At 38.5% G+C, this 13,172-nt stretch overlaps 1 protein-coding gene across 2 annotated transcripts in view; it reads left to right on the top strand.

Annotated features, from left to right (window-relative positions):
• The first annotated feature begins 7,764 nt into the window (after nucleotides 1–7,764).
• TENT2 (terminal nucleotidyltransferase 2) overlaps nucleotides 7,765–13,172 on the top strand; it is a 40,893-nt gene continuing 35,485 nt past the window's right edge. The window contains exons 1-5 of one of the 2 annotated variants that reach the window (XM_042028860.1): nucleotides 7,765–7,852; nucleotides 9,464–9,655; nucleotides 10,274–10,402; nucleotides 11,635–11,890; nucleotides 12,952–13,066. In XM_042028860.1, coding sequence (XP_041884794.1) covers nucleotides 9,501–9,655; nucleotides 10,274–10,402; nucleotides 11,635–11,890; nucleotides 12,952–13,066 — 655 coding nt within the window. In that variant the 5' untranslated portion in view covers nucleotides 7,765–7,852; nucleotides 9,464–9,500. Of the gene's footprint in view, nucleotides 7,853–9,463; nucleotides 9,656–10,264; nucleotides 10,403–11,634; nucleotides 11,891–12,951; nucleotides 13,067–13,172 lie in introns of both variants that reach the window. The other variant, XM_042028859.1, reaches the window with a different exon arrangement.

Genomic DNA, 13,172 nt, shown 5'->3' with positions numbered 1-13,172 from the left:
AGGACTTTTCTGAGCAGTTTCCACACCTTTCCAGTTACCATACTCAAGCTGCTAGCCTGCTGGCAGGTCTCTCAATTTCAGTTTTCTAATGTTCAACGTCTGTGCATTCCTTGCATATCATTTGAGAATAGCCAATTAAAAGAAGACATAACCGCACATAAACCTGCCCCTTTATCTGGCAGATGCAGGAATTCTGAATTGGGTGAGAGAATATTCAGATTTGTAGCCTAATGCAAGCTTTGCAGAGGCTTGATACTGCTCACCAAGTTGTTGGGAAGGAAACTGGAGGGGAAGGAGAAAGAGCTATGTCCTGTGAAGTAAAATATGAACTGCTGGAGGGAAGAAGATACATTTGCAAATCACAAATGTTTTATTTTCACACCTTGTTGAAGAGTGTACCACTATGCTGGTTAAATTGAAGAATACTGAAGTTACTGTTTTCAGTTTACCTCTTGTAGATTAATTCTGTTTTCTAAGATTTAGTTCTTCATGTGATGATACTTTGAAATGTGATGGCTGTACTGTGAAATTCTAACTCAGAAGATGTGCATTTTAATTCCTTGGCCAATAAGTTAGCCATAGTATTATTTCCTAGATACAACTCATACAGTTACTTTAATATAAGAGTGCCAGATAGAGTCAGCCACAGCTAATATCTGATTTCTGATGTTTGCTGGGTAGCCAGTGCCATTAATATGTATTGTAAGTAGCACTCAATATAATTAGAATTCACATAAAAAAAGGACACCTATATAGAGTTGGATAAAGGGGAAGTAATTAAAACCATAGTATTCTACCTGCCTAAAGGTGTAGTGTTAAGGCTTCCATGGCAACCTTAACTCTGTATTTCCTGCCTTTAGTGATTTCAAAAGCTCAGCTTCACCTCTTCCTTTAATACAGTATTTCACACTGAATACTTTCACGAATAGAATGGTTATTCTGAAACCTGATGTTTCTAGAACTCCTAATACTAACCCAGTTTGCACAGCAACAATTATAAATTATTCAGAAAAACTGTACTAATACACAAAGCCTGAACTTGCCTCAAGCTGGTGTAATGTATTATGGATATGTGGTAGCCTCTTCATAGATAAGGTGCTGGCAGCTTCCCTTTGGATCTCTGTTTCATTTCCTCTCTGACACTGGCTGAAGAAGTATCTGGCCTGAAAAACACCATATTAAAACTGAAGACGAGAAGGAACATGCCTGAAAAAATAAATTGGGAAAAATTATTTTATTTGAATTACGACTCATGAAAAAACATTTGCAAGTGCGCCTTGCAAAAAATGGTGGTTGTGAATATAAGCAGCACTGTGGATTACTGTTCAAAATTGTTCCAGTTTGGAACTTCTAACTTTTGCTTAGACTTCTGTAACTTATTTCAGGAAGTTTGTATGGGCACAGATACATGTGTCCATCTCTTGGCTACCTGCATTTTAACATGAGTGTCAACTTTTATGGCTTACTAGTAACATAAATGCTATCAGCTTGAGAGAGGCACCTGGTTTTCAGAGCCAAAGTACATAGGACCAAATCTTCATAGCATGCTTTTCTTAAATGGTTATTAAAAACTGTATCTTCAGTTATTCCTATTGTAAGTCTTCATTTAAAAGTTTTGAAGAAAACATATATATACATACTGCAAAGTTTAAGGTAATCTTTGGCCTTTTTAACAAAAATGTTCTGATTTCTTGAGCGAAACTCCTAAACACTAGTACATTTTATTTCAAAGCTTTTATGGTACAGGAAAATGCTATTCATTCATCAATGGCTATAAGTATCTGAGTGGCCAAGACAATGGAGCCAGGCTTTTCTCAGTTGTGCCAAGCAATAGAACAAGAGGCATACACAGGAAATTCCACCTGAACACGAGGAAGACCTTTACTGTGTGGGTGACTGAGCACTGGAACAGATTGACCAGAGAGGGTGTAGACTCTCTCTCACTGGAGACATTCAAGCACCATCTGGACACAGTCCTGTGAAATGTGCTCTGGGATGACCCTGCTGGAGCAGGGAGGATGGACCACAGGACCCATTGTGGTCCCTCCCAGCCTAACCCGTTCTGTGATCTGCCAAATGTATTTGAAATTTGGCAGATTTTAGAATAGCTTTTGTGTAAGCAGACATGTAATACTCAGAATATTAATATCATTAACAATCTGCTCCATGGGGGTAAGATTAGGATTAAGGAATTTCTTAGTTGATAGGTACACTCTTTGAAAACAAAGCCACTATATAAAGGGTTTTTTTTCATAAAGTACTGTCATAATTTACATCCAAGTGACAAAATTTAGTTATTAAACATGAACAAGCTCATGAATCAAATAAAACTGAGCATTCAGATGCATTTTCTACAACCAAGTAAGTGACCGAAACTGGAGATAAAAACCTGAAAGACAGTAAAGAAATATAATACAAGAGAATTTATGTTAGCCACGAACAGTAGCTCTTGCACCCTACTCAGACTCTGGCAGTGCACACAGGAGATGTTAGGAAAGCAGAGCACAGGTAGGAAGTCATATTTTATTTACTAATTCACAGCAGGACCTTCCCAATTTGTTCAAGTCTCAGTATGCTCATTGAGAAGTCATAAATTCTAAGTGCATGTTTAAATGTATCAATTTTAAATCAAATATAAAATAGAGATAATACTGACTTTATTAAATGTTTAATTCAGGAGAGAAAAAAAATTGTATCTGTCTGCCCGGCTGTTTGGGGATGTTACTATATACGTGAAGATAAGTTGATGGGTACGTATTGCCTCCAGATCCTAACCTGAAATCAATTTCTTTCAACTACTTATAAAAACTGGGCAACAGTGGATTATCTACTAGACCTTTGTAGTAACAAGAAAATTCCTATTTAAATCTTAACCCTCAGAAACTGACATGTCAGGCATGTCCTTCAAAAGCTTAACTGACTAGTTTAGGGCACAAATGAATATCCTTCTAAGGGTACAATGGGTTAATACAAAACTAAGTGGAAAAAAACCCAGTTTTGTAGAATTGTGCAGAATAAATGGCATTATCCACTGTTTTCAATCAAAATTCATGACCCTGTGTATTAATTTTAAGACATGGCTTTCTTCACATGAGAGAAAAAAGATTAAAGTCTAGGAAAACTTAGACCTTCCTTTAAAACACTTGCATTTAAAGGAGTGTACTTATAAAATTTACAGAAACAAAGCGCTGAAGTAATAGAAATTACTACCAATTACTCATTAATCTAACCAGAGCAGACCATTAACTGTATATCCTAACAACTTGACTCTTATCAAATGCATATAGTACATTTTCAACAGTAATCTAAACGGTGCACTACAAAATACTCATCTGAAAAAGATACAGGGATAATTCATATGTATACATCCCAAATAAAGATAACCGTAAATACGTATTTTGCTGTAAATCATTATTATAGCTTTATTAAATCTGTATTTTATCTGGATTTTACAATTTAAAGCTGGAATTCACAGATTTAACATACATGTTTGCAGAGTTCTCTCACTTTTTCATTTTGATATTAATTATGCCTATGATATTAATTACATTTAATAAATTATGTAGTGTATATTATGGGATATCTATATGCATATAAAATTAGCATACTGTATGTAATAAATATATCAACCGATCTCTCACTTAAAAAGCACTGAAGAAAGCATATAAAAGCATACATGAGTATCACTGAATGTGGCTGAAAGTTGAACATCAGAACTAGAATGCTGCACAGTGGGGAAAAAATACTGCATTTGTGTAATTAATTATTAATTTTTCATTCAGCATTTACTTGCTAAAGTTTTGAATCTTGCTTTTAATGCCTTTGTGCCTTTTTAATACTGTTTTCTAATGTACATCAACTTATGTTCTTTGTATTATTATTAAAATCTTGTACTGTTTTCCTGGGGAAAGCTGCTTTTTCTCTGGTACACAAAATTTAGTTTAGAACTAAGTCTCTGATTTGGCTTCAATCCCAGAATATCCTGAGTTCTAAATGAAATGCAAAGCATTTCATATGGATATCATGACTAAAAAGCTTCAGTCTTCACAGTGGATCCTGCACTGTTTTAATCCCTGTTATAGTGCCATTCATTTCATTGTAGTTACATTTTTAAATTTTAACGTATGGGCATATATTTTTATTTAAAAGATGTAGTCTCAGTATCAAATATGAAAAAGGGGTACTTAGAATGAAGCTTTGTATCGACATAAGTTTCATTATTTCAGAACTGGTCCCGGAGACTAACAACATTATAAATGATCATATATTATGGTGGTTTTGAAACTTAAAAAATGTTTCAAGTACTTGAAATATTCTCCCAGTAGGGAAAGGGTATACATACACACATTTTTCATCACTCTTAATGCATGCAGTAGTATAGGTGCTCTTTAATAAGGCTGTTTGCTATGGTAAAGCACACTCTAACCATGCACCTGTTCAAGTTCCCATAGACGTTGTCAGGTACCAAGAGGCAAAGAAGAGAGTCTGTAGACTTTTTGAAGATTAAGCAAAGATTTCCATAGATGAATTGGGTTTTATTCTTCATTTTTTCCTCCTTGAACTACTGACAATTGAGATGCTTTGATCAAACTTTCCATCACTATTTACCTTCAGAGACTAACTAGCTGGAGCACTTCAGCTCCAAAAGTTTCAGGAAATTGCAAAAAGCACCAAATAGGGAGTTTAATGCTGCATAATGGTTTTCATTCTATGCGAGAGATTGCAGATGGCTCATCAGAGTTCTCTTTGTCAATTACTTCTGGAAACCACTCTCATATTATGGGGGAGCTGGGTTTTTTAGGATCAGAACTAAGTATAATTTGTAGTTTATAGAGGCTTTAGACTCTGCTTCTATTATAGATCACAATTTTCCTTCATTGATCATTCAGTTTCATTGCAGTTGTTCAAATAAATTATTTTTAGAAATAGTACCATTTTTATTCTAATGCAAGCATCTTTTGAGGCAGAAACACAAGACTAATCCTAATGCCTTTCTGTTTGGGGGAATCTTTTGGAATCACTAGTGCAAGTTCTCAAATCCTTTGTTGTATGTTGTTCAGTTGAGTATCTCTTGACCAGCAGTCTGATTCCCAGCTAAAACTAGGAGTAAGGCTTTGTATGTCTTTTCTAACAGAAGAGTATCTGTAAACTGTCTGAGATCACTGTCAGGGTCAGGAAGAAAGAGAGCACATATTGAAAAAATAGAACAGCTCTCAGCACATCAAAGCACAGAGATTTGTCTCAGAAGGCTGTTGGCAATTTGTAAAATGTCAGGTTATTTCAGGTGCCTCACTGAAATGTGTAACTATGTTGACAAGCGAATGCAGGTAAGACATGGGAAAAAATCCTTCAGAGTGAACAGTCTGTGCCAAAAAAAAAAAAAAAAGAAGGTCATTTAGTATCTAGATTGATGCAAACACAAAATCAGCGTGCCTTGTGCCAAGGAGCAGAGGAAAGGGAGACCAGGAAAAAACCACAGCAATGCAAGTTACTTCAATCAGTAAAGATCAGTAAAGGCATTCCTAAATATTTTTTTTCTTTCTTTTCTTTCTTTTTTTTTTTCATTTCTGCTGTATAAAAAGATGTTGATTTTTAATACTCTGCTATAAACACTGCCTGCTGCCAAGTATATTGATTGTATTAGGTTAGATTTATTGTAGGCCCCATGGCATATATGAGAAACCTAGAAGCATGACATGCTTTTGTTTAATGGATAGATTATGGCGAGAAGAGTGGTCAAATGGTCTGGAGGACAACATCTGAATGGGGCATACAGGGAACTGCAGCTGTAAGGAGTTGTATCGCTGACTTCTAACAGTTATGACACAAAGTTTCTACCTTGAGCAGAAGTAGAAAGTTAAGTCTTGATTCCAAATGAATAGCCCAGAAAGATTGTCATGGTTTAATCCCATCTGGCAACCAAGCACCACACAGCCACTTCCTCACTTCCCCACTAGCAGGATCTGTGATAAAATCAGAAGGATAGAAGATAAAAAACATGGGTTGAGATACAGACAGTTTAATAGAGAAAGCAAAAGCTGTGCATGCAAGCAAAGCAAAATAAGGAATTTATTCACTGCTTCCCATAGACAGGCATGTGTTCAGCCATCCCCAAGAGAGCTGGATTCCACCACAAGTCACGGTTACTTAGGAAGGCAAACAGTATAATTACAAATTCCCCCCTCTTCTTCCTTCTTCCTCCCAGTTTATATACTGGGCATGATGTCACATGGTCTGGAATATCCCTTTAGCCAGTTTGGGTCACTGTCTGGCTGTGTCTCATCTCAGCCTCCCAAGCAGCCCCAGTCCCCTCCCCAGAATAAAAAGTTCTTAAGGGGAATTTCTTTGTGGCTAAACTTTGCTTTGCATATTCATTCCCAGTATGCCATTAGGATTTGTCTCTCATAAATGTAATGCTAACCATAGCCACAAACTGACCCTTATATGAAGATCCCATATCATAGCCAAGATGATAAAGTCCTTTCACAACCCAAACTTTCCCTTGTCAGTCCATTTGCAGTCCCACTTCACTAGGCCTCTGTGTTTTGTCTCCTTCTTATCTATTAAGTCTCTCTGTGAGTAGCCAGAGCCTTAAACCATAACAACTCCAGCTGTGGCTGCTCTCAGATGAGAAAGCCCTCAAGTCAGAGTTTTGAAGTTGAGCAAGCCTTCAACTTACCCCTTTCCTCTCAAATGTGGGAATTTCAACAGTGTCTGTGTATGCACAAACTCACTGTTTCAGTACCTGCTCATACCAAGAGCTCACTTATGGTAAGTGTTCTCCCCGAGAAGGAGTCACATTAAAGAGGACATTGAGGTGCTGGAGTGTGTCCAGTGATGGGCAACAAAGCCAGTTGAAAGGACTAGCAAATGTGTCATATGAGGAACAGCTGGGGGAGCTCGGTGTGTTTAGTCTCAAGAAGAGGAGGCTCAAGGGGGACCTTTTCGCTCTTAGAGCTCCCTGAGAGGAAGGTGCCAGGTGGGGAGCTGGTCTCTCCTACGGTGCCCCGGACTACTCGAAATGGCCTTAAGCTGAGACAGGGAAGATTCAGGTTACATATCAAAAATTTTTTCTGCATTATTAGTGTGGTCAAGCATTGGAATAGATTGCCTAAAGAGGTAATTGAATCACCTTGAGATGTTCTTCAAGGTGTTTGGATCTGGTGCTGAGTGATAGTTTAGTAGTTTAGGGGTTAGAGTGGTAGTTCTGGATGGATGGCTGATGGACTGCATGATCTTAACATCTTTTCCAACACTGATGATTCTATGATTCTACGATTTTGCTTCTGTCATCCTTCAGGGACCAAGCATGTCAATCTGTTTGTGACTTCCGATTAACCCTAGCATCCCTACAATTCATGTTGGCCAAATCCTAATTCACTTAGCCAAATACAATACTTCGGACACACTTCTGAACAGTAGCTCAATTACAGTCGGCCAGTAATTATAGAAAGCAAACCAGCCGCACTGTCATGTCTCTTTCGGCGCCCGCCAGGACCAGGTGTCGGCGGAGCGCTGCGCCTGTCACGGCCAGCTCTCACTCGTCCCTCACGGAGGCCGCGCGAGCGCCCGCCCTGCGTCCGGAGCCGCCCCGCGCATGCGTCCCGCCGCACCGCTAGGGGGCGTGAGCCTGGAAGGCGGCCGCTAAGTGGCGCAGGAGCGGGTGGAGGGAGCGCTTCCTGCGGCGGTCCGGCCGCTTCCTGCCGCTTCCTGTCGCATCCCGGCCGCTTCCTGCGGCGTCTCTGCATCCGGGGGACGGGGACGGTGCTCAGCTGCAGGAACTGGTCTCCGTTGCCCACTCCGCACGGTGCTTCCCGCAGGCCCGTCCCGCCTGCCTCCTCTCAGGCCCTGCGTGAGTGTCCTGTGGGGGTCCCGCGTGGACGTGACAGGGAGCAGCGTCAGGGGGTTGGGCTCTGGCCCCAGGGGTGGCGGTGGCCCCGGACGCCTCTCCCGGCACTGGGGCTGGGGGCTGGCGGGCCTCCGTGCGCGCGGGCTTACCTGCACTGTTCACTTGTGTGACTCTGTGGGAAGCACACGCTTGTTTGGAAACAGTGCCCACTGTTTCCAAAGGATACTTTGTCCCCCACTGGGGACAAAGGTACCTGAACTGTAAGTTACGAAACTGCTTAAGAGAGCCTGGCAATTCCTGGCGAGGTAAACAGTGCTGAAAGTCACTGTAAAGGTCGTTGTCACTATTGTGAGCCAGCTGTGTTATTGCATTGTTTCGGGTTGGGAAAGGTAACTCCTCCATTCTTCTCTTCCTGGTGTTTACAGCTTCCAAGGCTAAACCGAACTTGTGTTTCTTCTGCGCCTAGCTCTTGAATTCTCATTCATCGTTCTGTTACCAACTAATTGTATCCATAAACTGCTTATGTGTACGGTATGCTATGGAGAGTGCCTGGTCTCCTCAGAGGGGGCGGATAAGGCATGTTAACAGTTGTTCTGTCTACTAGAAAAGGAAAAGTTTGGACAGCACATAAATGCTCATTCAGACTAAATGTCAAGTAACTTTCTTTTTATGCAACTCGGTGTCTTTTCTTTGGCAGAACTGAAAGTGAAGATCCATTAATGCATAATGCTTCCCCTCACCCACCCCATCAAACGGGAAAAAAAAAAAAGGGAAGAACTGTAATAGCTTTTTCATGGAGCTAGTGCAGCAATGTCCATGTATTTACTATTCACTACTGTGGGTTGTCATCACAGGAAATAAAGAGCATAGCCAAACCCAACCACATAAACTCCTCATTATTCATTTTCCTATGCTCTGTGCTAACGCTGCCTGCAGTGATAGAGCTATCTGGCCAGTTGCCGGAATCAATTTTTGATTTAACAGATAGTAAACCAACATTTTTCTATGACAGAATCTATTCAGTTAAATAATACTATATGGGTATGATATTCTTAAAGCATGCTTAGATTAGTTGCAAGTGGTGTCATCATTTGGCTGCTTTTTTACATGTCATGTCATGAAAAATACTAACTTCATGAGATAACGTGTAGTTCATTATTAGCTGCATCTTCATGCTCTTATGAGGTAGTCAGGAATTTCTTTCCATATATTGTGAACCTCATTATGGAATATTTGAACTATGAAACAAATTCCACTGTTACATGGTACTTTTCCCTGAGATTAAAACTTTTATATCTTGCGACATTTAATTTTTCTAAAATTATTGTAAAATTGTGGGGACTAAATAAAAATTCACTTTTAAACATAAATAAAGTAAGCAGTAATTATAAGACTTCAGAGTATACAGTATTTTTATTTAGTATCTTGTACTGAAAGGCAATAAAAGCTACCCTGTGATCACCATGCTCTTAAGCAATTCCTGGAAGTATATTCTAGATTACTTAAATTTTTAAACCAAGATCTTAAAAGGTAACCTATAAAGTATTTCTTTTTACCTGATTTCAATTTCTTTCTTTCTTTCTTTCTTTCTTTTTTTTTTTTTTTTAACTGTAGATAAAAGAATACATGTTCACTTCAAGTAGAAAGGAGCATGTTCCCAAATTCTTCCAACTTGGGTCGTCCACCATTCCCTCCAAAATACCAACAACAGAGTACTTTTTTCACTAAACTTCCTCTAAATATACCTCCTAGTCTTCTTTCTCACCAGCCAATTATCGTTCCTCCGATTCATTTTCGCACTGCAGTGTAAGTACAGTAAGATTTGATAGCAGGGGTTGGGTCTGAAAGAAATATTTCTGTTTATGGAGGATGGTTTTCACTGTTTTTAACATTGAACTGCATTGAATGTCACAAAACATGAAGATGTCAAACGTATAAAAAAGAGCTGTGGCATTTCTCTTATGGACCTGCAAATCTTAATGCTCGCCTGCATTGGGCATAATGCATGAGATGCCATTGCACTGATTAGAGCTGTTAATCCACAGTTCATTTTTAAAGCTCTTCAATTGTATTTTTTTATTGGGGAGCGCAGAGAGGAGATGAGAAGGGGAAGAAAAGTTTATTCTTGGGTCTATATTTCAAGACACCATTGTGTTCTTTAGGCTTTTGAATTTAACATCTTTAAGTTAATTTTTTTGATAACCCCTTCTTACACATATGCTGTCAAGAATGACCATTTTCTGTTTTTAATGAAATACATATTATAAACTGAAATATGTCTTCATTTTGAATAGAAAGATGTATTCTAAGAAAAAAAAATGACAGGACTTGTAGAGTTTAATATTCAGTTAACAAAAACTACCAACTCATAAAAAGCATCTTGGTTATCTTATGAATAATAGTTGTGGACTGTAGTCTTTCTAGAGGCCTTTTGAGTGGGAACATTGAAGCTACTCCAGCTGTTACTCCGGTAGTTACACTGCAACCAGTGACTTACAGAAGTGTCAGTCCAGTGTCTACATCAGATGCCCTGACGTCATTTCAAGGAAGAAAGTAAGTTATTTGTATATATCTGACTACTACTGGTTATAATGTACCCATTGTGAAGCTCGTCTGTTATCAATTTCTTATGCAATTTGAGTTGTGTTAGAAATTGTGATACTGAATACTTTTTTGTTTTTGATGGAAACAGGCCATGTATTGGCTCTTTAAAGCATTATACCTGTTTTTGATAATCTTTGTACTCATAAGTGACTTCCTGTACCTAGTTTTCCTCCTCCAACAGCTGTAGCCTTGCAGAAGTGATTTAAGTGATTTATTGTAATACTGCAATGGATTGCAGTCTGTGTCGGATTGACTTTAAGAAGGTTTGTGTCGATGAATGTTTTTTTCCTGTTAATTTGTCAAGTTAAGAGTAGAGTGCACCCTCAAGGTTTTATGGGAATTGTCATGTTTTCCTGATGACACATGAGGTGTTTTTCCTTGTTTTCTTAATTATGTGAGTATTATTTTTCAAGTACAAAGCCTTAAATTCAAGCATGTATAAATTCTCTTTTTTAAAGACGATTTTATGGAAACCTAATTTTTGTTGTTTTTTAAAAAAAATTAACTTGAATTTACATTACTACCTTTGATATTTTAGTTACCACAGAAAGGGAAATTTTACATAAATGTAGGGTTTAATTTTCCTTTAATGCTTTAGAAAAAAACCCCTGTTCACTTTATCAGTTCAGATATACTAGTTGATAAGTGTTTCTATAGTGCTGGGAATCAGCTGATTGGAAGGAGGTTCTATGTAGTCTGTCTTCAGTACTATCTCCTGTATGTTATTTCTGTACCAAATCTAACATGAAAAAATAAGTACAACCAAATATATGCTATTAAGTTACAGTTGAGTATGTAATTATTCCATGAACTAAGGAAATTCCTGGTTTCATACTGCATGCATCTTTTCCTCTTGAGAAGCTGTGCTGTGTTGGGAGATTTGCAGTCAATTTAACCAAACTTGTCATTTGGGTTTCAGTTGGTTAGTGCAGATGCTTGCCTTAAAGAATTGCATCAATCCAATTCTAGGCTAGCTTCATTTCTGCAATTTTATGTTCTCTTTTCCCATTCCAGGTTTGTTTCACATAGTACCTAGGATAGGCATGACTGTTCTGTAGCACACTTGGGCTTAGTGAAGTAGTTACATCATTAAGTTTTAGTATTTAAACGTTGTAGAAGTGGTCTTTTAATCATAAGTTGGAGCTTGTAAACTAGAGGAATTACACAGTGTCTCTCTCTAGGAGACAAAGTCAACAAAGCATTCCAGATGATGCCAAACGACAGCGGATTCATTCACATGATTCTGACACAACTGTAGTTAACCAAGCAGTGCCTTTACCAGAAGAACGTAGACGCTCCTTCCCATCACCAATTTCGATTCAGTCTCCGGTGTTGCATGCACATGGTTCACCAGCTTTAATTGGATGTGTCCCTCCTTTGCAAGATAATTTGTTTCCAGACCCTGCAGGAACCAGGCTCCCTGTTGCCAAGGATGAGGTAATTGCTTTCTGTGCCTGTGCTTTACTTCTGGCTTCTGAGTAGGCAGAAGCCAGAGGTGCTGTGGGAGACGACAAAAATTTCTACAAGGATTTGTAACAGTGTCATGGGACATCTATTGCTAAGCTGCCATTAGAAGGAGTATCAATAAGTGTAGCAGCCACTGTGGTTCTATATCACCTCCTTGTCTGTGCTTGGGTTTGAAGTATTTTTGTGGGGACAGGGGAAGTCAGGGTATTGTTTCCTTGTGTTGTTTGATTTCCATCCTGATGTCAGGCTCTACTAAGTAAAAACTGGAGAAATAGTCCATTTCTCACATGAAATGAGGTGGGGAGAATCCTGACTGAAAAAACCCCACCATAGTAATATGAGAGAAGCTCATTCTGAATAAATGCAGTATTTGGCCTCTAAAGATGTTCTCTACCTTATTTCAAGAAAGCATAAATGTTGCTGTCATAGCTGTTCTGGAATATAGAAGAGAATGGAATGTAGTTTAGAACTGTTTCTTGTTCTGCACGAACATGACAGAAGGGTTTGGGTTTTTTTAATATAAATATGCCTGTTTGTTATAGAATGTAACAGTGTTGTGAAAGGAGAACAGTTAATACCTCCTTCCAACAAAGAGCGGACTTCTTCTTTTAACAGTTTTTGTGGGATGAAAAAGAAAGCTAATTTAAATCAGTTTTTATAATAAGCTTTTTTCCTCCTGTTACTGGCAGGCAAACTGTTGACATTAAAGTCAGCAGATGATGTCTCTGGTCTTTCCAGTTATTCCCTGAAAGGCTGCCTGTACTGATGATGCAGAAATTATTTTCTGTGGTTTGACATTTTATAACAAATGGAACAAATTTAAATTTAAAAACTTAGCAGAAGTTTCTTCTAGGGAATTATTCATTGTGAATTTAAGTGTAGTAAAACTGTAGACAATGGAGTAGGCCATGTGAAATGGTGCTGAATTTTGCATAAAAAAATCCAACTTTCTCTGTTTCATGTAATTGCATGTCTGACCGGAAAGAACGTTCACTTTGCTGTGTCTTTACTTTTTGTATGTGTGTGTCCAGTTAAGTCAACAGATTTTGGAGTTGTTTCAAGTGTGTCGGCAACAGGCCTCTGATTTGGACAGAAAAGAGCTCTGCAGAACAGAACTCCAGAGAGAAATTCAGCTAATTTTTCCACGTATGTTTAGAATTCGATTACTTAGTATCAGTTTGAATGCTCTTCCAGTTCGTGATTCTTCCTTCCTCTCAAACTGTAATATGTCACATTTTCTGTTACTCTTCTG

Source organism: Corvus kubaryi, unplaced genomic scaffold (assembly GCF_017639235.1).
Source record: "Corvus kubaryi isolate FWS band 111438036 unplaced genomic scaffold, C.kubaryi_AGA036_p1.0 37308, whole genome shotgun sequence".
Classification (NCBI taxonomy): domain Eukaryota; kingdom Metazoa; phylum Chordata; class Aves; order Passeriformes; family Corvidae; genus Corvus; species Corvus kubaryi.
This window is presented reverse-complemented; position numbering and strand designations above follow the sequence as displayed.